General features: G+C 38.7%; 2 protein-coding genes across 3 annotated transcripts in view; one reads left to right on the top strand and one right to left on the bottom strand.

Annotated features, from left to right (window-relative positions):
* On the bottom strand, nt 1-3,375 carry HSBP1L1 (heat shock factor binding protein 1 like 1). Its single transcript, XM_081325588.1, has 3 exons — nt 3,097-3,375; nt 1,790-1,886; nt 1-870 (listed from the first exon to the last, which is right to left on the bottom strand). Exons 1-3 carry the CDS (start codon nt 3,139-3,141, stop codon nt 752-754), a joined length of 261 nt encoding a protein of 86 aa, XP_081181714.1. The 5' UTR covers nt 3,142-3,375; the 3' UTR covers nt 1-751.
* A 7,322-nt stretch (nt 3,376-10,697) lies between these two features.
* Nucleotides 10,698-21,540, top strand: part of SLC66A2 (solute carrier family 66 member 2) — a 79,210-nt gene continuing 68,367 nt past the window's right edge. For both annotated transcript variants that reach the window (XM_081323487.1, XM_081323488.1), the window contains exons 1-2: nt 10,698-10,899; nt 13,574-13,916. In XM_081323487.1, coding sequence (XP_081179613.1) covers nt 13,687-13,916 — 230 coding nt within the window. In that variant the 5' untranslated portion in view covers nt 10,698-10,899; nt 13,574-13,686. The remainder of the gene's footprint in view (nt 10,900-13,573; nt 13,917-21,540) is intronic.

The raw sequence follows: 21,540 nt of genomic DNA on the forward strand, positions 1-21,540 counted from the left end.
TACCATACAAACTGAGTTAAAATTAGGAAAACCAGATGTGAATTTAGCATATAAATAACTAAATCTTTCTATTTTTTCAACTGAATGAATGAAAATAAGGCAAATCATTTATTTTCCAAAATTTTTCAAATACAGAAAAGTGCTGTTATGAAAGGTCACACTAGCTCAACATGCTCTGTCTGCTGAATTAATCATCTGAATTATTTTTGTACAAATATGCATATTCATGCTTTCTTTACAAACAGGTAAGTCCTGGCACTTGGCAATCATTCCAAAATTTTGCACATTATAACTTTTATTCTCTGAACTGCAGTAAGAAAATGAATATGCTATGGCTGAGTTTTTAAAACAAAGATGGATCTGCTGAATTTTTAGATGAGATCTCAGAATTCATGGGTTTGACTGGGAAGCTGAAAAAGTGCAAACTATGTATGGTTCTATGGATTCACTGAATACTGAGTTTCAGTTGTGGAAATCTTTACCCTGTCATAAGCTAGCTATGTGCTTGTGCTTCTATTAATGTTAAACTGCCGGCCTGTGGGCCGGATGCATCATAGCGAAACTGCGCCCACCCCATTGCTGGCAATGGAAAAAAAATTGCGATATGTCGCAACATGTCACATGACATTGCGAGTTTGACACCCCTGTTTTAAAGGATGGGTTTCTTTTGAATTGGTTATGTTAAATTTATTGTCATAGCAGATTTTTAGCTATTACAACAGTAATGTGACTAGTTTATAAAACCAGAATCTCACCGTTCAGAATCTCCATTAGCATTTTCTATTCCAGCTTCAGCCATTAGTTCAGCAACATGCTTTTCCAAATCATTTATCCGTTCACCCATCTCATCCAGTAAAAGGTTAAAGAGCACTGCATTTTTAATTCATTTTTATTAGGAGTTTATATTAATCTATCTGAGAAAAGAATACATGGTATTCTTTATAAACAAAAAATAACAGGATTCACATTTGGTTTCTTTCTATTGTAAAAAAGTCCAAAATGATGTTTGCTCTATTTTATCTTATTGGGTATAAAAATATTGTTTTCATACTTCTTGCCTTATCTGATCTGAATGTATGCTACAGGATATTAAAAACTTATAATGTGTATGATATTGTAGTTAAGTGTTTCAAGACTGAACATTATCTGAGGTCTTCAAATATAATTGTTGAGGCAAGATTATTAGTTTATTTTAAAAGAATACTACTATTATTTAATAGTTTCCTATATACTGTCAGCACTGTCGCAGTTCATAAAGTTGAAGAGGAATATATCTCAACAAAAATCTATATAGGAGGATCTAATATACTTAAATTGGTACGTTAACCATTAATGGTATTTAAGAATGCTGCAGAACTCTTGCTGTAAATTGAAAATTAATACTTTTCTAAAATTGATATAAATTTGCTAGGCTTACTGCTTTATGTAACATTCCCTTTTTTAGATTCTTAAGTGAAAAATTCAAATGGGAAGTTGACATGCTATACCATAAAGTAGCAGCTTCTGAAATGACTTCTATTTACAAAGACTTTTGATAATCTCCATAAGTATCCTTAGGAAATAAAAATGTGGCTAAGATCCAGTGTTTTGTTTAGAAGAATTCCCTCTTGTACAAAACTCTTATCAGAAAACAACCTGATTATAATCTCACTTCTAGTTCCCAAAAGCATTTCCTATCATCTTCCAGTTTATCTTTGCCCTGTTTTATTCCTGACAGGTGAACTCAAAACTATAAACATATTTTGGAAACTTTAGTGATTAGTCAAGCCCATTACAAATGATTTCATACTAATTTTAGAAAGGGATCTGAAAAGGATATTTTTTAGAGATAATTTATCAGTCAGGTCTTCAAAGTTTTCCTGCAGCTGTTGTAGGAGATTTTCTGCCTGTAGGTGAAAAAATACACCTATAATGTTAGACAAGTTACCACTTCATCCAGCCTTAGTAGCCTTATTGTTTACAGTGCATAAAAAGAGATGGCAGTCTATTATTTGAGGAACTGAGCTTTCTTTCATCTACTATGATAAAGGAGAGTGTTCCCCTAAAATAGCTAATGTATTTTGTGAAAATGCTATGATCTATAAAAGGAGTTTTAAAAAGGAACATGAAACAGAATATGAAATGCTGAGATTATATCTAATTTTTATATGGAAGTGTTCTTATAGGTTGCTAATTTTTAAACAGTATTTTATTATTTTATTAATTTTACATAGTATTAAAAGAAGTATTTTTTTTTTAATTTAGACATTCTTGAAAGAAATCCTTTGGGTTAAGAAAAAGTTGGTCTCATTCCCCCACACTCCAAGGCACGAGTTTCTGGTACCATAAACAACAGGCACTGATCTTCAGTGAAGAGATGTGGAAACTTTCTGAAAATCTTATTACTTTCCCCAAATGTCATTCCCTCTAATTATATTGGATCTCAATGCCACAATCTTGGGTTATGAGGACCAAAATGCACCAGAGATGGGTTGTGGAAGGTTTTTTTTTATGCGATGACCATCACTACTTGCCAGCTGAGGAGATACCTTGATAGCTTTATGCCTTATGGCAGGTAGGATGCAGTAGGTAAAAATAGGTAGGTAAAAAGATGCAGAGGGTGTAGGGAGGTAACTATAAATGCCATCTGCCTTACTGATAAAGGAAATTATTTCTAGCTCAGGGTTGAAATGAAGGGTCCTTAGTGTTCTCTGAGCTTGGTTGTTTTCTTGCAGAGCTATTATTACCCAAACTAGGCAATATCATCAGTTTTAGTGAAGATGTTAAAACTGAACAGCACTGATGATGTTACCTAGTTTGGGTAACAACTGATGATGTTACCTAGTTTGGGTAATGAAACGTCTGTCAAAAAACAACCAAGCTCAGAGAGCATCAAGGGCCCTTTTCTTTACCCCACCACCCGTCCTCTTCGTTGAGTCAAGTGATTGTGTGTATCTCTGCCGCGCGATCTCTCCTCAGCTACATTTGGTTCCCAATCCCCAAATATCGTTTATATTTGTGTCGGGGACGCTGCCTACAAAGAGCTGCCCCACACCCGACTTCTGCACCATACCAGCGCAATCGGCAAAGCCTCAGGCGAGCGTCGGGCGTACTCACAAACTGAGAGAGCTCCTTGGCGCTCTGAGGGTCACTGCCCGCCATGCCTGCGACGCCGCCGACGCCACTCGTCTCGCCCGCTTTTTTCTGCTCAAATTGCCGCCCTGGATGGGAGGGAAGTGGCTCCGGAGACAAAGCCGCCTTCCTGCCGCTCTCCGAGCATACCAGGCGGGCTTCCTCTTCGCCGGCGCGGTTACACGGCTACGATCTCCGGCGCTGCAGAAGAACCAATGCGAAAGGCGACGGTGACTTTTCCACTCCTCTTTGCCACGTGCCCGACGCGTCATTATTTTGGTTGTCTGTGATTCGGAATTTACAAAGGATATATTTTATTCCCAGCTCACCTCTAAGCAGCGAACATATCACATTTTCCAGGGTTTTTAAAGTTTGAAAGATGGTTGTTGGTTGTTCAAGTTCAGCCTTGGGATATGCTTGATGATCAGTCTAAAATAGTTGAGGAGCTAGCTACCCAAGGCTGGATGGTCAGCAGCCAGCAAGAGAAGCCTTGGGTTATCTCGTTGTTGTGACTATTATTATTCATAGGACTATTAAAGTAGTATTTAATTGTTTTTATTGTTTTAAAATGTTTTTAGTATTTTGCTTGTAATATATTTTTTAAGTGCAAGCCACCCAGAGTCATTGACTGAAATGGGTGGCTATAGAAAAAGGAAGGAAGGAAGGAAAAATATTCCAGTAGCACAGTTGGAAATTTCTCCCCCACTGTGGTAGCAATCCTAAAAAATAAAACAGATGTAGAAAGTCAGCACCCAATCACCCTCCTAGAGAAAAAAAAATTTAGGGGGTATTTTAAAAGGCAGAATATTATATTTCCCCAAAGGAATAATGGAGAAAAGTCTTAAGGGAGACAGAAACTAGCCCAAGTTTCCCCAGGCAGAAACCTGAAGAGGCCAGCTTTTAGAAATGCAGATTTGGGGTATACCATTCATAAACAAAACACCTTCAGCCTCCACAGCTGATGGGATTAAGAATTTACATTTCCCCACCCAAAATCTAAACATGACCTTTAGGATATAATAGGATTAATCCTACACTGTAACAAAAGACACAAAAGCTCACCTCACTGCACAACCCAGAAACATTTCCACATCAGAGTCTCAGAGCCCTATAAAGATCCATCCACTGTCAACTCCATTTGCTCAGCTGTTCCAGAACTGCTGCTCATCAATAAACTGGAAACTTCCTTCTAAGCAGCCTCCATTTTTATTTCCAGTGTCTTAGCCTCCATTTTATTTACTCCCAGCTTGGAACTAGACCTGATGATTTTTCTTTCAACAATGAGATTAGATGGAGAAAAATTTGTATCTGCAGGGACCCAACTTTAAACTGCCTGGGAGTTTAATGCTTTTGAATGTAGTTGCTGGAGAAGGCTCCTGAGAGTATAGCCAAGAAAACAAACAAATGGATCACTGAACAAATCAACCAAGTTCTTACTAGAGGCACAGTGACCAGGCTGAAAATTGTCCTACTTTGCCCACATTAAGCAGAAACCTATCTCTCTGGTAAAAGTTTTAATGCTGAGAAAGATGGAAGGAAAGAGAAGATGATAACTGGCAGGAAGGTATATTGTTACAGTATGATGGGTTGGAAGACCTGAAAGACCAGATTAGGGACTGGTTTTCATGGGGGGGGGGAAATCTATCTACAATATGTGATTGCTGAGAGTTTATAGCAGGGGTCTTCAAACTTGGCCCTTTTATGACTTGTGGACTTCAACTCCCAGAATTCATCAGCCAACGTGCCTGGCTGAGGAATTCTGGGAGTTGAAGTCCACTAGTCATAAAAGGGCCAAGTGTGAAGACCCCTGGTTTATAGCAACTTAATGGCCCATAATCAGTCACCTATGCATCCTATGCAAATGCTTCATTCAAGAGAAGAGCACATATTCCATCTTTCATTCACCAAGTTCAAGATAGTCTGTATAATGCTCCCACTCCTCTGTTCCCAATAGCAACTGTGTAGACAGTTCACGATGTAGAAAGGTTGCATTTTGTCCAACCCAAAGGTTTCTGTAAGTGCATAGCACATGAACAAAACAAACCTGTCTTGCTGGAAACAGAAATATTATTGTTTAGTATGTTTACTGTGTACATCTAGAACAGGCATGTCAAACTGCCAGCCCATGGGCTGGATGCGTCACACTGAAACCGTGCCCACCCCGTTGCCAGCAATGGGGAAAAAGTCACGATATCTTGTGCGGCGTCATGTGACGTTGCAAGTTTGACATGCCTGATCTAGAAAGCCTTAGGCCAAAAATAAGTATCATAGTGTAAAATTTATTTATTTGTGTTTTGTTTGTTTGCCACTATCTCACCAGAAGAAGACTGCCAAAATCCTTGTAATAAATATTGTAGTAAAATTACCTTGAAAATCAACTAGGTCCAAATAAATATTAATTTTAATACCAGGAGCTGTTTATTTGAAAAACCAAGGGTATTCTCAGAAGCTGTGCTGCCTTATTTTAACATTAAATTAAGATACGCAATATCATTCAAATCAAGATGAGGAATTAAAAAATAAAAAACAGCCTGGAACTAGGATAATATTAAAGACATAGTACAGAGATAAAGATCAAAGACCAAAAAGTATGATATTTTTGCTAGTAGCATTTTAAGCCTTGTAAACTATAACATTAAAATGTTAATTTTATATCACAAGTATCTGTATAAAATACATTTTCTTTAATCTGGTTAGAAAAGAGAGACCACAGGAAAAGGCAAGACTAACACCTTACCACCTTAAACTCACAAAATCAGCAACAGTTCTTTCCAGCCTGTTGCAAGAAAAGAAAGCAACAACTTGACTGACTTTGTTTGGCTTGAAAGCTAAGCAGGGCTGAGACTGGTTAGTCTTATATGAGTTTTCTCCAAGGAATACAGGTAGTTCTTGACTTACAACCATTCATTTAGTGACCATTCAAAGTTACAATGGCATTGAAAAAAGTGACTTATGGCCATTTTTCACACACACACCAGGGTCACATGATCAAAATCCGGACGTTTGGTAATTGGTATGTATTTATGATGGTTGCAGGGTCCTTGGTCATGTGATCACCTTTTGCAGCCTGACAAAGCAAAAGTCAGTGGGGAAGCCAGATTCACTTTACAACCATGTTACTAACAACTATGGCAAGAAAGATTGTAAAATGGGGCAAAACTCACCCAACAACTGTTTTGCTTAGCAATGGAAATTTTGGGTTCAGTTGTGGTCATAAGTCAAGCACTACCTGTATCAGGATTGTGGGTTTGATTGCAAAGTTTAAAAAAATCTAAATGCAAATCACTTCTATATTGTTGCCAAGAAAACCTACATATGTATGTCTGTGAAGTCACCAGGAATCAAGTTTAATAATTTACTCAAAAGAAAGTGGTGATATTTCAATGGATCTGCCATTGGATGGTGGATTTTTTTCTTTACATAAGAGCTAAGGAACAGAAGTGACACACCCTCTTAAATATTCCTAGTCACACTTAAGTATATAGAGGGCTTGCATGCACTGAAGAAAATATGAGACTGGCAGGACAGGTTTTACTAGAACAAGGCTATGTTTGTTTGTAATAGTAACTCTGTTCTGGGTCACCTAACTAGGAAGTTGGGAAAGGGCGATATAGTCCACTCAGAAGCATTCTGAAAAGTTGCCCAGGAAATTTTTGTCATCTGTGTAGCCCCCCAACCAGATCAGCCCATTTCAAATTGATCTCCCTTTTGCTGCTTCTTCCCCACTCCTTGCATGCCAAATTTGGCTAGTTCTGTCAGTATTCAGAGACTTATCCTGCTGACAGACAGGCTCATGAGCTCATCTACATATTTTCTTTTCAAGAAAATATGGTAAGGGTAAAAAAGGGTAAAAAAGAGAATCCAATTAGATTAAAGAAGGAATTGATTTTTTTTAAAAAAAACTACAACACTTGATTACACTTTTTGTACACAGCAGGGGAAGCAATGTTTTCCAAATTACATGTGAACTGAAGAAATCTTATTTTCTCGGAGGATTCTGGGAGATGCTGTTGAAAACCAACACATGGAGGAGTGTGCAATTGATGGCAGAACTAGTTAATGAAAAGGTGGATGCCTCTGAAGATTAGCTGCTACTTGGAAATCTGGAGTGCTTGCTGAATTGGACCATCTTCAAAGGAGTCTGGATTTGATACTTCATTTATTTCCTGTGTTTAACGGGGTATAATCAGTTTCAACAGATTATTTCTTCCTTGCTCAGATATGCCTTAATAGACAAAAGGTAGCAGGGTTTTTTGATAGTTTGAAGCTAACCTATGCTCAATGCTTTGGGGAAAATTATAGCATTTTCCTTCATCATAGATTGATTCAGCATATTCTAGCTGAGTCACAGGCATACTTATTAGAACAGAATAAGAGAGCTGGAAGGGACCTTGGAGGTCTTCTAGTATCTAGTTCAACCCACTGCTCAAGCAGGAGATCATATACCATTTCAGACAAATGGTTGTCCAATCTTTTCTTAAAAACCTCCAGTGATGGAACAAGATACTAAAAGAATGTCACATGAGATGCATGACCTGTAGTATCTATGAAATACATGTTCTTATTGAAGTTGGCATGGAAAAGCTATTTAAGGCACATAGGCTCTCCTGACCTTAATGGAGTAATCTAGCTAGCCTACAACCACATAGCATATTGTTTAAATATAATTCATAGTATATTCTGGAATTTTGTCAGGTGTACTATTCTATCATCAGCATAAATGGGTTAGTATTGAACTGGCTTCTGATATTTTTGAACATCCTCTGAGTTTATGTGACAGGATTTTTTTAGAGTCTACCACCATTAGAGCAGTTGCCAGAGATCATTTCTCTAATCATCCATTCTGCAACGAACTGTAAATGACATAAATTGTTTATGTAAACCAACAGTCATCTGTTGAAACTCAAGATCTTATGGAACCTCCCTCAATCAACAAGGCAATGTTAGGCGATAAATGACCATTTAATAATATATGTTAAAAAAACAAAACTAACAGCAAAAAATAATAATATCAACTGTAACAGCCCATGGCGTTGAAAACCACAACCAGAATGCAGAACATCAATCAAACTCAAATGACACTGGCCCCAGAGCCTCCAGAAGGAGGCAGGTCTTTGAAGGTTTTTTAAAGGCTAGAAGGGTCAAAAGGACAGGATAGTGATAAGCAAATACTATTGGAGAGAGGTAGTCCTATAAATGTCAATAGCCTTGAAGGGCTTTATAGATGGCAGTTACCACCTTATGTGATCGACTATAGTAATGAAGCAGATTCCCTGGAAGGAGGGAGAACATTCCAAGGAGGGGACAAGAGACAGCACAGTCCAGAGCTGGATTATGGGAAGATTTAGTATAACCGCTCCCTAAAATCTCCCAGGGTATATTCATTAGGTTAGGGTGGTATAGGTTTAGTCTGGCAAGATTCTGTCTATATGGCAAAAGAAAATAAAGGATCCTATTTTGACTGGATTGTGTTACATTGTTCTTCGACTAGGCCTGACACCTTGGATTGCACCCAAAACCAACTGGTAACTAGGGCATATGATGAAAGGCAGATGCCACACAAATGAGCTGTGCCCATAACTATTCTTGTTACTGCATTCTGGACCATCTGGAGCTACCAAATGTTTTTCAAGGACAGCCCAACGTTGAGCTCATTGTGAAGTAATACAGCTGAAAGGTGATTAAGGCATGAATGACTGTGGATCTGAGGATTTGGCTTAATTGATTTAAAAGAATTTTTCATGAAAAACTTCCTTATATGACAGGTTGTACTGTACTATACTGCTTGCTTTGGACTTGGCACAAATCATGCCACATCCAGGCATGAAAATCTTAATATTCTTCCTTTTTATTTTGCTATTACTGGGCTGAAGGAGCCAGATTTCGATAGAGTGTTCAAGAACTCCCATGTAGAAAGATTGAAGTGTTTCAGGAACTTCAACCTAACTAGTAGCCTGTCATGCTTACTTTTTATTGAGAAATCCAGACACAGTGCTACCTGTGAGATTTCAAATAACTACCCATCTAACTTCAAAACTCTTGAGCCTATATCATGGTATTGTGACAAATAGTGAATGCCGCCTAAAATGCCAATTTTTGGGGGGAGCTATCAATAAGATGTATTTGTTGCAGTTCTTAATAGAGATCGTGAATCATATAAGGTAAGCCTCAATTTAAAACTATTTATTTATTGATAGTTCAAAGTTAGGGTTAGGGTTATCTTCCCAAGAAAACTGCAAGGGCTCTTGGTGATACTACCCTCCTCCCAAATTCCCCTATGTGAACTCAAAACACTGAGTTTAATGAAAAGATGCCTATCCTAGCTTCAGCTCTTAAAAGGACTCAGCTTGTGTGTTTCCTCCCCCCCCCACACACATTTACTCCTGTTGTTTCTGCTGTTGAAAGACTATTTATTTCATTTTACTTTGTCTGATAAAACATTTGATAAAGGAAATGCTCTTTTGGCCTTGTAATACTTCTGAATAATAACTTCTCTCTATATATATATTATCAAGTTCCAGGGCACATGATGGAACTGCATGAGAGCTGGGCCTGCTATCTTTATATTTCCTTCCTTCTCAACCGGTGTGGTTTCTGCCAGACATTGTTGATTGGGGCTCCTTTCCTGCTCCTGGTGCCAATCCTATAGTATATAGTTTCTTAGAATTAAGAAACTTAGAACTGTTTAGGATTTCTTGCTGGATAGTGTTGAATTCGGTTTTACAGAACACTATACAACCCCACCCCGTGCAAGCTGCTAATACCTTTTAGTTTATCAGAAAGGTTTGAAGTTATTGTACCACTTTTGATGCCTTGAATATTTCATAGGAAGCTGAGCCATAATTACCAACTAGGAACAATAGGTAAGAATTTACATACAGTGGTTTTAAAAAATCCATAGTTTTGTACACCACCCTGCCTGTTGGAGTTGGGTTGCTGTAACAAATTCGAATAAATAATAGGAAACAACTCTAGGGCATTTAGTGCAAGCACAAACGTGTCTCTCTCTCTCTCTCCCCCCCCATATTTTCTTTCTTCAAAATACTACTTTATTTAAAAATAGTATATTACCGCCATCGGTGATTATGACATTTTAAAGAAGCTTTGGAAGCATCTCCGATCTATTTATATTCTAATCTACACGAAACAGGCTCACTTTGTTGCGTGTGAAGACTTTGTGGTAATATGACATCTGACTATTTTCCCAACACCTTTCTTTTCTCGTATCCGACGGGGGGGAGGGGGAGAGAGAAAAAAAATCCCGTGATCTTGTGCGTGTGTGTGTTTAGCGAAAAGAGAACGAGCTCTTATGTTCTCTTTCGGAAACTGAGATTCCTTCCACACACACACACACACACACACCCCTCGCCCCTCACTCCCTGCCCCTGCGTTTCCCAGGATTTTAGCGAGCCTCTTTCTCTCCGGAACAGGTCGGGCGGCGCTAGGATCCAGACGACGAAAGGCCAGGCAGGGCGGCTTTCTTCGAAGACGGGAGGCCTTTCAGCTTCTCCTGATGTCACAAGAGGCGGGGCTCATTTTCTCGCTGATGGGGGCTGCCGCTGCGAGCGCCTTGTTTCCAGTCGCCCAAGGAAGGCGGCGGTAGCAGCAGCAGCAGCGGCGGCAGCGGCGGCGCCTGTGGCTTTGGGAGCCTCGGGCGCGGAAAGGGCGCAGCGCAGCTGTGGCTTCAAGCGCAGTCTGGGGCGGGAGCGGCGGCCCGGGCTGGGGCTCCCTCCAGCAATAGGGGGAGATGCGCGATTCTCGGGACGAGGGGCCTTGGCAAGAGCCCAGGTAAGAAGAGGGCGAGCCCCCCCTCCCCTCCCCTGCAGCCCCCTTTCCTCCTCCTCTTTCTGGGGCTTTAAGTTGCCGCCCGTTTGGCCGCCCTTCTGCTTTTGGAAGCTGGGCAGTTTGGCGGAGTTGCTGCGGGTGCGTGGAAGGAAAGGAGAAGTACCGGTAGCGTTTTGTGGCGAGAGCTGCGGTTGGCCGTTCAGAGAGGAGCGGAGAAAAAACACTTAGGGGAAAGTGGTGTTTTCACTTCCTCCCTCTCCGTCTCCCTTGTGTAAGGCAAGGGCTGTATAGATAAAACGGTCTTCTGGCGAGAGGACTCAGCTGGGATTCCCGTCATTTTACTCTCCTACCATCCGGTAGGACCGCGTTTCCCAACCTTAGGAACTTGAAGATGCGTGGACTTCAACTCCCAGAATTCCCCAGCCAGCTATGCTGGCTGGGGAATTCTGGGAGTTGAAGTCCACGCATCTTCAAGTTCCTAAGGTTGGGAAACGCTGCGGTAGGAGATATAAGAATATAGCCAGCCGTACCAACAGGCTGAAAAATAGCTTTTATCCGTGGGCTGTTAGGCTTTTAAATGGGACATAATCTTATGCAGTGTAGTTGGTTCACATAGTGTGGTGGGATGGAGGGTTTGTTGTCACTGTGTGTTGGGGGGAGAGAGAGCACAGGGGGAGGCTCGGCTAATTTCAATGTACACATGTTGTACTTTGACAATAAAGGTTTATTTATTTATTTAGTTGTTCAGCCGAAGAGGCGGAAAGTCTGAAGGGGAGGAGGGAGTCTTACCTTCTCCCAATTCCTGGGACCTCTCCTCTAGGAGCAGAGAATACAGTCTTTCTTTCATCTCTTTTGACTCACTACTTGTCCTGATTTTCCTAGATCAATTTCTTCGTGTTTTTTTTTTGTTTAACTGGACAGGTAATCCTTGACTTGCAACCATTTCTTTTGTGACCATTCAAAGCCACGATGACACTGAACAAAGTGACTCCTGACCATTTTTCACACTTACAACCGGGGCAGCGTCATCTGATCAAAATTCAGATGCTTGGCAACTGGCCTGTATTTGTGACAGTTTGAAGTGTCCTGGGGTGATTCTGCAATCTTTTGAAAAAAAAAATGAATGGGGAAACCAGATTCACTTCACAACTGTGTTACTCACTTAACAACTGTGGTGATTCACTTAACAACTGTGGCAAGAAAGGTTGAAAAATGAGGCAAAACTCAATGTCTCATTTAGCTATGGAAATTTTGGGCTCAATTGTGGTTGTAAGTTGAGGACTAGCTGTTTTAATTTTCCTTGACAAGCAGGTAGTTAATCATTTCCCCTGACAAGAAGTTAGTACGGTATAGTTTGAGATTTACTTAGAAAAATTAAATAAACTTGCAGGGGAGTTGGGGCTGCAGCTCCCAGAATTCCTTGTGATCTGACAGGGCATTCTGGGAGTTCAACTGTAGTATGTGTGGTATGTGTGTGAGAGAGAAGCTGACTTTGTTGATTAAAAGCAATTTTCATTGATGGAAATAACTCTTAAGGAAATGAAAATCAGTGTCAATATAATTTGCTAAATAAGAAAGTTATTAAGAATTCAACTAATAAGTGAGTGTATTGAAAGAGATTTTCTCTCTCATATCCGAGGAGGAATGTTTGTGTATTTTCTGAAAAGGGATAATGTTTTCTCTATAACAATGCTAATTTGAGTAAAAATCTCTTTTGTATTGCTGTTGAACAAATAAATCAATGGCAGTTTATCAGTCTCTGTAGAATTTCTACTCATTAAAACTCATGATTATAGGAATTTTCAACCATGGAAAGTATATTTTATTAAAGACTTCATAAAAGGCAAGCCATGTTCTTTCATGATGGCTGAAAATCCAAAGGAATCTGGTAGCACCTTTCTCAACTAACACATTTAATTAAAAGCTACTAGATTGCTTCTGATTGGTGTCTCATTAAAACATGTGCCTTTAAAATGGACAGTAGTTGTCTTACAAGTATCATCAGTCCTAAAAGTGTTACATGTTTATAGCAATAGCACTTAGACAGCTATTGCTATAAATACAGTGCTTTACAGCCCTCTCTAAGCAGTTTACAGTGTCAGCATATTGCCCCCAACAATCTGGGTCCTCATTTTACCAACTTCAGAAGGATGGAAGGCTGAGTCATCAACCTTAAGCCTGGTGAGATTCGAAATGTAAAATGCTGGCAATCGCCAGTCAGAAGAATTAGCCTGCAATACTGCATTCTAACTACTGCGCCACCATGGCTCTGCCATTAATGCCATTAATTATAAGTGTGCTATCCAACCTGCAGAATTTTTTGTTTATTATATTATTAAAAAATATGCAGACCTATAAAGGAATTAATTTGAGAAAGCTTGCTATGCTGGAACCAGTAATGCAACAAAGGAACACACTGCACATCATGAGTATTAACTGATAAGCTTTAGTAGGTATATTTTGTTAGAATACTTAGTTTTAGGATTGTTAAGCTTTCCCATTCTTGACAACTCAGATATTTTGTGTGAATGTCAGCATGGTGGAGCAAGCACTAGTTTAGACAAATAGATTGTCTTTTCTTCTAGCTCATTATGATTTGACTAATTATTTTCTAATGATGCGACTGAATATTTCCCTGCAAGTTTTGACTTTGTCTCCTCTCGCTTTGTTTTTCTAGTGTTGCTTAAAGAATGGCACATGGCCTATTGGAAGATTAATCAGATATGAATACAAGTCAGTAAATCCTGAGGAAGTAATAAAGGGGCTTCCCTTTTGTAACCAACTGTCCTCATGCTAAGAGACATCATCTTACCCATGATGGAAGCAGATGGCTGGGAATGGCTGGTATCTGCAGTTCAACAGCTGATATCCTGGGGGGCTTCGGCAGCCATGATTTTTGGTGGTGTAGTGCCATACATCCCTCAATACCGAGATATTAAAAGGACACAGAACGCAGAGGGATTTTCAACCTATGTGTGTTTAGTATTATTAATTGCAAATATTTTAAGGATACTCTTTTGGTAAGTTCCTTCTTTTTTAAAAACTAAATTTCTCTTTGTACTTCTGGAAGATCTATCGATACCTGAAAAAGTGTGTGTGTGTGTGTGTGTGTGTGTGAGAGAGAGAGAGAGAGAGAGAAATTTACTGTGCTGCCACATTCCATGAAACTCCTTTGAAGTATAAGTAATATATCACCTGATTTGGCCTCACTCTGGGTTCTTTGTCAATATTTCATGAGTATATTCAAAAGGATAGTTGGGTGAAACCCAAATGACATTTTTGTGGTTGACCTAAACCTGTGATACCTAATGAAGGTCCTAAATTTGTGATATCTGATATTTTGAAATATACTCTGTATGCTGTATTGGAAAGCTTGTATATTTTTGTCAGCCTGAAGTTGCCAGGATAAAACACATGTAAACTCAAACAAAAGCTCCTTTGAAATTAGCTGTGGAGGCTTTATCAATATTTATCTAGCAAACATAGTATAAGCTTGACGAACAATTAAATGTATTATGAAGAACAAGGTTATGTGGCAATTCGGAACTGAAGGGGAAAAGATCCTTCAAGAGGAGGCAAATGCTAATCGGAAATGTCTGCAACTCCTTAAACCAAAAAGTGTCTTTACAGTACTTGAGATCAGATGGCAGTCTTGTGACTCTTGGGAAATGACAAAGTTGTTTTAAGGGGTTGCAGACAAGTATTAGATATGTATCCCCTTATATTTCAAAGTAGCATTTTATCATTAACTTTGAAGTCTGCCCACCCTTAGCAAAGAAAATTCCTCAAACAAGGATATAAAAAGTAAAAGGTTTCCCTTGTCCAGTCATGTCTGGCTCTGGGGGGAGGGAGTCAGCATTGGTCCACGATACTTCCATAGTCATGTGGCCAGCATGACTGTATGCCGAGGCACACAGGACTCTGTTACCTTCCTAGTGAAGTGGTATCTATTTATCTACTTGCATTTGCATGGTTTTGAACTGCGAGGTTGGCAGGAGCTGAAAGCTCAACATGTCACATGGTGCTTGGGTCTCAAACTGCCAACCTTCCAGTTGAAAAGCCAGGCATCTTGTGCCCCACTTATCTGAAATGAAATGATCCGGTATTATTTGAAAACGTTGTAACATCCACTAATCCATTTCTTCAACCTCTAGATTGTTGTGGCTAATTGAGAAAGTTATAAAGCTTTAAAGCAGGAGTGTCAAACTGCTGGCCTGCGGGCCGGATGCATCATAGCAAAACCATGCTCACCCCATTGCCGGCAATGGCAAAAAAGTCGCGATACGTTGCGACACCTCACGTGACGTTGGAAGTTTGACCCCCCCCTACTTTAATAGAGCCTTGGTGGAGCAGTGGGCTAATGCCTCCTTAAGTAACACCAGCTGCCTGCAATTAGTGCAGGTTCGCATCCCACCAGGCTCAAGGTTGACTCAGCCTTCCATCCTTCTGAGGTAGGTAAAATGAGGACCCAGATTGTTGGGGGCAATTAAGCTGACTTTGTAATAATGCCGCTTGGGTGTGTGTGTGAAAGCCCTAATAAGCAGGCATATACATAGAATGAAGGCTACTGCTAAGCTTGTAAGCCGCCCTGAGTCTTCGGAGAAGGGCGGGATATAAATGGAATTAAAATAAATAAAAATAAATAAATAAATAAATAAATAAATAAATAAATAAATAAATAAATAAATAAAATAAAAAAATAAAGCCTAAATGAGTACTGCATAAGCTTTTGTAGATGTCTATGGAGATTCTTTGTCATCCAGGTCATGGTTGTCCTAAAGGTGCTTTTTCAAAAGTCAACTAGACTTCCTTTTTTTTTGTTTGAAGATGTTTTGCTTCTCATCCAAGGAGTTTCTTCAGTTCAGAACGGAAACAAACTGAAAAAGTTCAGTTGCCTTTTGAAAAAGCACCTTTGGGACAACCTTTTGTAGATTATTGTGATCAGCAAAGGTTTATGTAATGTTAGGATGACAGCAATGACTTTCGGTTTTTTGCTGGAGTTGACAAGCATAGATAATCTTTCTGGAAACTGGCTGGTTATTATATGTTATGTATAGGATACATGTTTCAATTATACAGCAGCATTGTAAGATTCTCATGTCTATTCCTATGTGGAAGTGTGAGGCATAAAATAATTAAAATTAAATCTAATTTTAAAATATACATTATATTTTCTGAATACATTTCAGTATAGCTTGTGCTAATTATACATGTAATAGAATGCAGCAAACAGGACCATATTAATGACAACTGCCTAGTTTGTGATAATTCACACTTTTTATGGCAGACCTAATCTATGTGTAAGAATGAAGCCATTATGTCTGTCATATGACATTTGAAATGTTTAAGAGTAGCAACATTGTTCTTCGTATCAAATATTTATCTCTGGGATTTAGTGGGAACTGGTGGATGAATAGCACAGTTATCTGTCAGCCTTTTCTTCAACTTCAGAAGACTTTCATCTTGGTCTTGCTACAAAGCATCTTTCATCGCAATATAACTGATCAGTGTTCATGACTAAACATAAACAAAACCATTAGCCTTATATATTTAGTCTGATCCATGAGTCTTTGTGGGAAGGGCTTTCCTCAGATTTTAATTTGGTTACAGATGACCTTTTAGGAGGTATTGCTATAATTTTAAGAATGTAATGCGGAATAAAACTCTTGGAGACAAATAGAAGTATTGGCTTTTCTTGTGATTACATTAAATTGTTTTGTTTATCTATCATCCACCATCAGGGTCTGGCCATAAAAAAAGATAGGCTGCTACTTATATTTTTCTTTCTTTGCTGCCTGAAGAAGAATTAGATTTTTATTATTTGCTTTATAGTCGTGTTTGGGGATGTTATCAAAACTGACCTTTATTAAATAATTCTGTGTTTAAAGGAATAATGGATGTACAGTGAATCATTATTGAGCCATGCTAATCAAGGCTATCATTGAAATTAGAGAGAAGAATGAAGCATATTGTCCCTTTAGAAGTTGGTGAAGTCTCTTTTGTTCCTGTCAATGTGTGTAGTATACAGAATGATGAGAATAACAGTTGGGTAACATTTGGAGGATCATATGTTCCTTCTGCACTTCCCCCACCTGTTAGATAAATGAGAGTGATTATTATCTTTACTTTTCCTATCGTGCTTTCCTTCACAAACCAGTGTAATAATTATTTCAGAGCCTTCGGAGTCTCAGTTTAAGTCTGTGTCATAAATGCTATTACCATGCTGTAAATAGAATATTATTGAGGCAATGTATGTGCCTTCATTTATTTAAGGGACTAAGTTTCCTGAGTAATATTATTACATTGTTGTAATTATGAAATACAAAAAATCCATAATACCAAAGATCTTCAAAATAGAGTACTTTTCTGCAATATAAATATATTAGGTCTTTTTTTTCAATCCAAAAAGTCTAATAGGTAGGGAGATAAATTGTTTATGTGTCTTTCTCTGTATCTCTCATCCTTCCCATTTTTTCCTCACAGTAAACCTGTGAAAGTGGTTAGCTTGAAAGATGGTGACTAGCCCAAAATATTAATTCAAAGAGTTTAATCTTGCTTCTTAATCTAGCACTATACATCATTTTTCCAGGAGTTTATTGGTGAGTGACTAAAATGTTCCATGATTAGCTGTGATGACAACCATATTTGCTATTTCTCATCTTGAACTGGCCTAAACTTTGATTGGAGAATTCATGAGCAACTAATGAAAACTTGAAAGTGAAGGCAGTAGGCAGGAATTTAGGAAAAATAATGCCTAGGTCTAGGAGGAAAAGACTTAAAATGTTTAAGTAATAAAAATAAGAAATCTGCGTTAATAAATGTAAGACAATAGATGCCTTCCTAAAGCATCTTCTACATCCTTTTATAGGGATATTACAGAGATGGGTGTTAATGAAGTTTGGTCCCAGCTATGTCAGGGGGTTCATACAAGAGAAACAAAATACATGGCTTCCAATCATATATACATACTGCACTTTGGGATGTTATTTGGGGTACAGACTGTATAATTACATAAATATGGGTAGCTCAGGAATATCGCTCTTCACGCAGTTTATGTAATGTTCCTTAGCATAAAAATATGTATTTCATAATTTATATTTTTCAGTCAGACCAAACTGAACAGATAATGTACTGTAAGCTTGGACATAACCATCTGTTTTGAAGCCAGAATTTGATGAGAATATTATGGAATATTAGGGCCTCTTTTTGCTGCGGATTATTTTTCTTGGAGAACAAAATGTACTCGAAGTATTCATAACATTAGTTGCTGAACTATTTTATGGAGTACAGTACCTGAATAGCGGCTGAGTTATATATTCCTTCAGCTAATCCAAAGGAATTATCAGGTTTCCTCTGTTAGTGTTTTGTTTGCAGTGAAATCAGTTGAGTGCTTTCCTACAATTGGAAGGGGTGGGGACAGACTTATTGTTTTCTGGCCAGCGGAAAACACAGCTCCAACCTCCAACCCAGCTCTGGGGAAAAATAATGGCAAAAATAAGGAACAAGGAAGGCAGACTTCAGCAGGCAGAACAGGCTAGTTCCATTACAGCCTACCTAAGTGCCTTTCAGCTTGAGTCTTAGACAAGGGGACCATTGAGCCCAGAAATCCCTCCTTTAAAACTAGGACCAAAAATCACAAAACAGCACAAGGCTGTTATCAGGCTGGCTTTTCAGGTTGATTTATTAGTGACAGGTATTTAAAAAGACTGATTGTTTAAGGGTGTGTTTCTTTTATGCCAGGTAGCTGTAGAACTTTCTTTCTGATAAGTGGGACCAGTGCTGCTTTCTCTCCTCACACCTTCTTAGATTTGATAAATAATTATGGGGGGAAAGGCTGTATTTTTAGAGACTTTTAAAAGATTGACTCAGATACGTTTCCAAGCTGCCCTGTTATATAGCAAAATTCAAGAAAGTGCAAATAATGGTTTGAACTTCCCTTACGTGCTCTCTCTGGATATCTTTTGCCTCTCTCATACACATAGACGAGACAACTGTAGAAAATTTGATCAAAACAATTTACTGAAGTATTTAGTGGAGATTCTAACATTTATATGAATGTGGGCTGTGAGAAAGCTCAGGAAATGAAGAATTGTATTGGTGTTCGTTATTACCGACTCCTTCTGTTGAATATTGCTAATGGGCTGCTTTTGGAGAAAGGATATTTGAGTTTTTCAATTTACTTTACATTACGGGCAATCCTCGATTGAGCCTAAAATTTCTGTTGCTAAGTGAGACATTTGTTAAGTGAGTTTTGCCCTATTTTAGAACCTTCCTTTCTACACTTGTTAAATGAATCCCTGCAGTTGTTAAATTAGTAACATGATTGTTAAGTGAATCTGGCTTCCCCATTGACTTCGCTTGTCAGAAGGTTGCAGAAGGTGATCACATGACCCTGGCACACTGCAACTGTCATAAATATGAGTCAGTTGCCAAGCATCTGATTTTGATTGCGGGACCAACAAGATACTGTAACAGTCATAAACAGTTCATTTAGTGACCATTTGAAGTTACAACGGCACTGAAAAAAAGTGACTTATGACCGTAACTTCGGTCACTAAACAAACTGTTGTAAGTTGAGGACTTTCTGTATTATGCTTCTGCTTTCTCTTTTTCCAATCGATGGGCAATATAATTGTGGCTTGTAGTTAAAATAATTTTTATAGGCATGGGAAATATTTAAAAATAGTTAAATAGTAATAATTAACAGTTTGCCCTTGAAACTAGAGACGCGGTGGCTCAGTGGGTTAGCACGCTGAGCTTGTCAATCAGAAGGTCGGCAGTTTGGCGGGTCAAATCCCGAGTGCCGCGTAACAGAGTGAGCGCCTGTTACTCATCCCAGCTTCTGCCAACCTAGCAGTTCGAAAGCACGTAAAAATGCAAGTAGAAAAATAGGGACCACTCCAGTGGGAAGGTAACAGCGTTCCGTGCGCCTTTGGCATCTAGTCATGCCGGCCACATGACCATGGAGATGTCCTCGGACAAGCGCTGGCTCTTCGGCTTTGAAACGGAGATGAGCACCGGCCCCTAGAGTCGGAAACGACTAGCACGCATGTACGGGGGAACCTTTACTTTTACCTTGAAACTGGGATATCCTATTTAAAAGATTTAAAGCATACATCTGTTCATATTTATATGTTTAGGATCATAAGCCATAACTATATATATATAGATTAGAGGGTATTAATACTCACAAGCTGCAATAGGTGTAGAAATATGACAATCATAAATCCAGTATGTTGCAGTAAAAACTGGTGTTTGATGACTACTTTTTTAAAACTGTTCTTTCAAATATATATAATCAGCAAGAATTGTAACTACTTACAGAGATTTCTGGAAGAACTTGAATACCCAACATTTCCATCTTTATTTCATTTCTATACTGGTCTTCCAGAATACACTGGGTTTATGATCAGAAATCTGATGGTACATTCTATTGGTATTCAAGTCCAGTTAGTCTCTAAATCTAACTAAATGGACACCAGCAAATTTCTTAGAGGGAGTAATTTTTTAACTTGATTCTAAGGAATTGTTGAGTAGACTTCATCTTAAATATATTCTTTGCTTGGCTCGCAATAATATTTGCTAGACCAATGTTATTAAAAACATATCAGATTATTTGACTTTGGTTCAATGTGTGGTGTAAACCTTGTTATTGGGGGTTATCTACTAGATCGCAGGTGATGTAGCATGATTTGTGATCCCAAAGAGGTGTGTTTTTTGCTTAAATAATGAAAAATGGATTATCTTTGTATTCTTTTATACCCCATGGTCTTCAAAACTCTTTCCTTCCAGCTCTTCTTGCCAGACACACTTGATCCTTAGTTTTCATAGAACTATTTATTCTTCCCCTTTCTTTTTACCATTCTATCTTCACCCAGAATTCTTTCCTTGATCAGAATTTGACTTTTCAATCTACTGTCATTTTCTTTTTATCAGATACTATGTTTCTTAGCATCCATCCCTTTCTCCCTCAGTGAAATTAGTAGCTTTAATATCAGACTGATTTTTCATCTTTTTAGGAGAAATTACATTGTTGATACGTAAATCCAATTCTTCTTTAAAAAAACACTAATTGTCATTCACATATATAGAGAGATATGTGTATATATATACACACACCGACCCACTTCACACACACACACACACCCCGCCATACACATAAATCACACAAAAATGATTATGGGTCTGGAGGGAACTGGGTATGTTTAGCCTAATGAAGAGAAGGCTTAAGGAAGTCTTCCAATAGTTGAAGGGCTGTCACAGGGAAAAGTGGGTCAGTTTACTCTCCATAGCACTTCAGGATAGGACAGAAAGCAATAGGTGGAAGCTGGTCAGAAAGACATCGGTCCTTGGAAAAAGGAGGAATTTCCTGACAGTGAGAATCATTAATCAATGGAATGGTTTGCCTCCCAGACTTATGAATGTACCATTGTTAAAGGTTTTCAAGGAAAAAATGGACAGCCATTTGTCTGAGATGTTATAAAGACTCCTGCCTTGGGCAGGGGTTTGGATTAGAAGACCTCCAAGATCTTTTCTGGTCATATAATTCTGTGATATAAAACAGGGGTGTCAAACTCAATTTCATTGAGGGCCGCATCAGCATTGCGGTTGCCCTTAGGGGGCCGGGTGGGTGTGGCCAGGGTG

This window comes from Vipera berus, assembly GCF_964194415.1.
Source record: "Vipera berus genome assembly, chromosome: 3".
NCBI lineage: Eukaryota > Metazoa > Chordata > Lepidosauria > Squamata > Viperidae > Vipera > Vipera berus.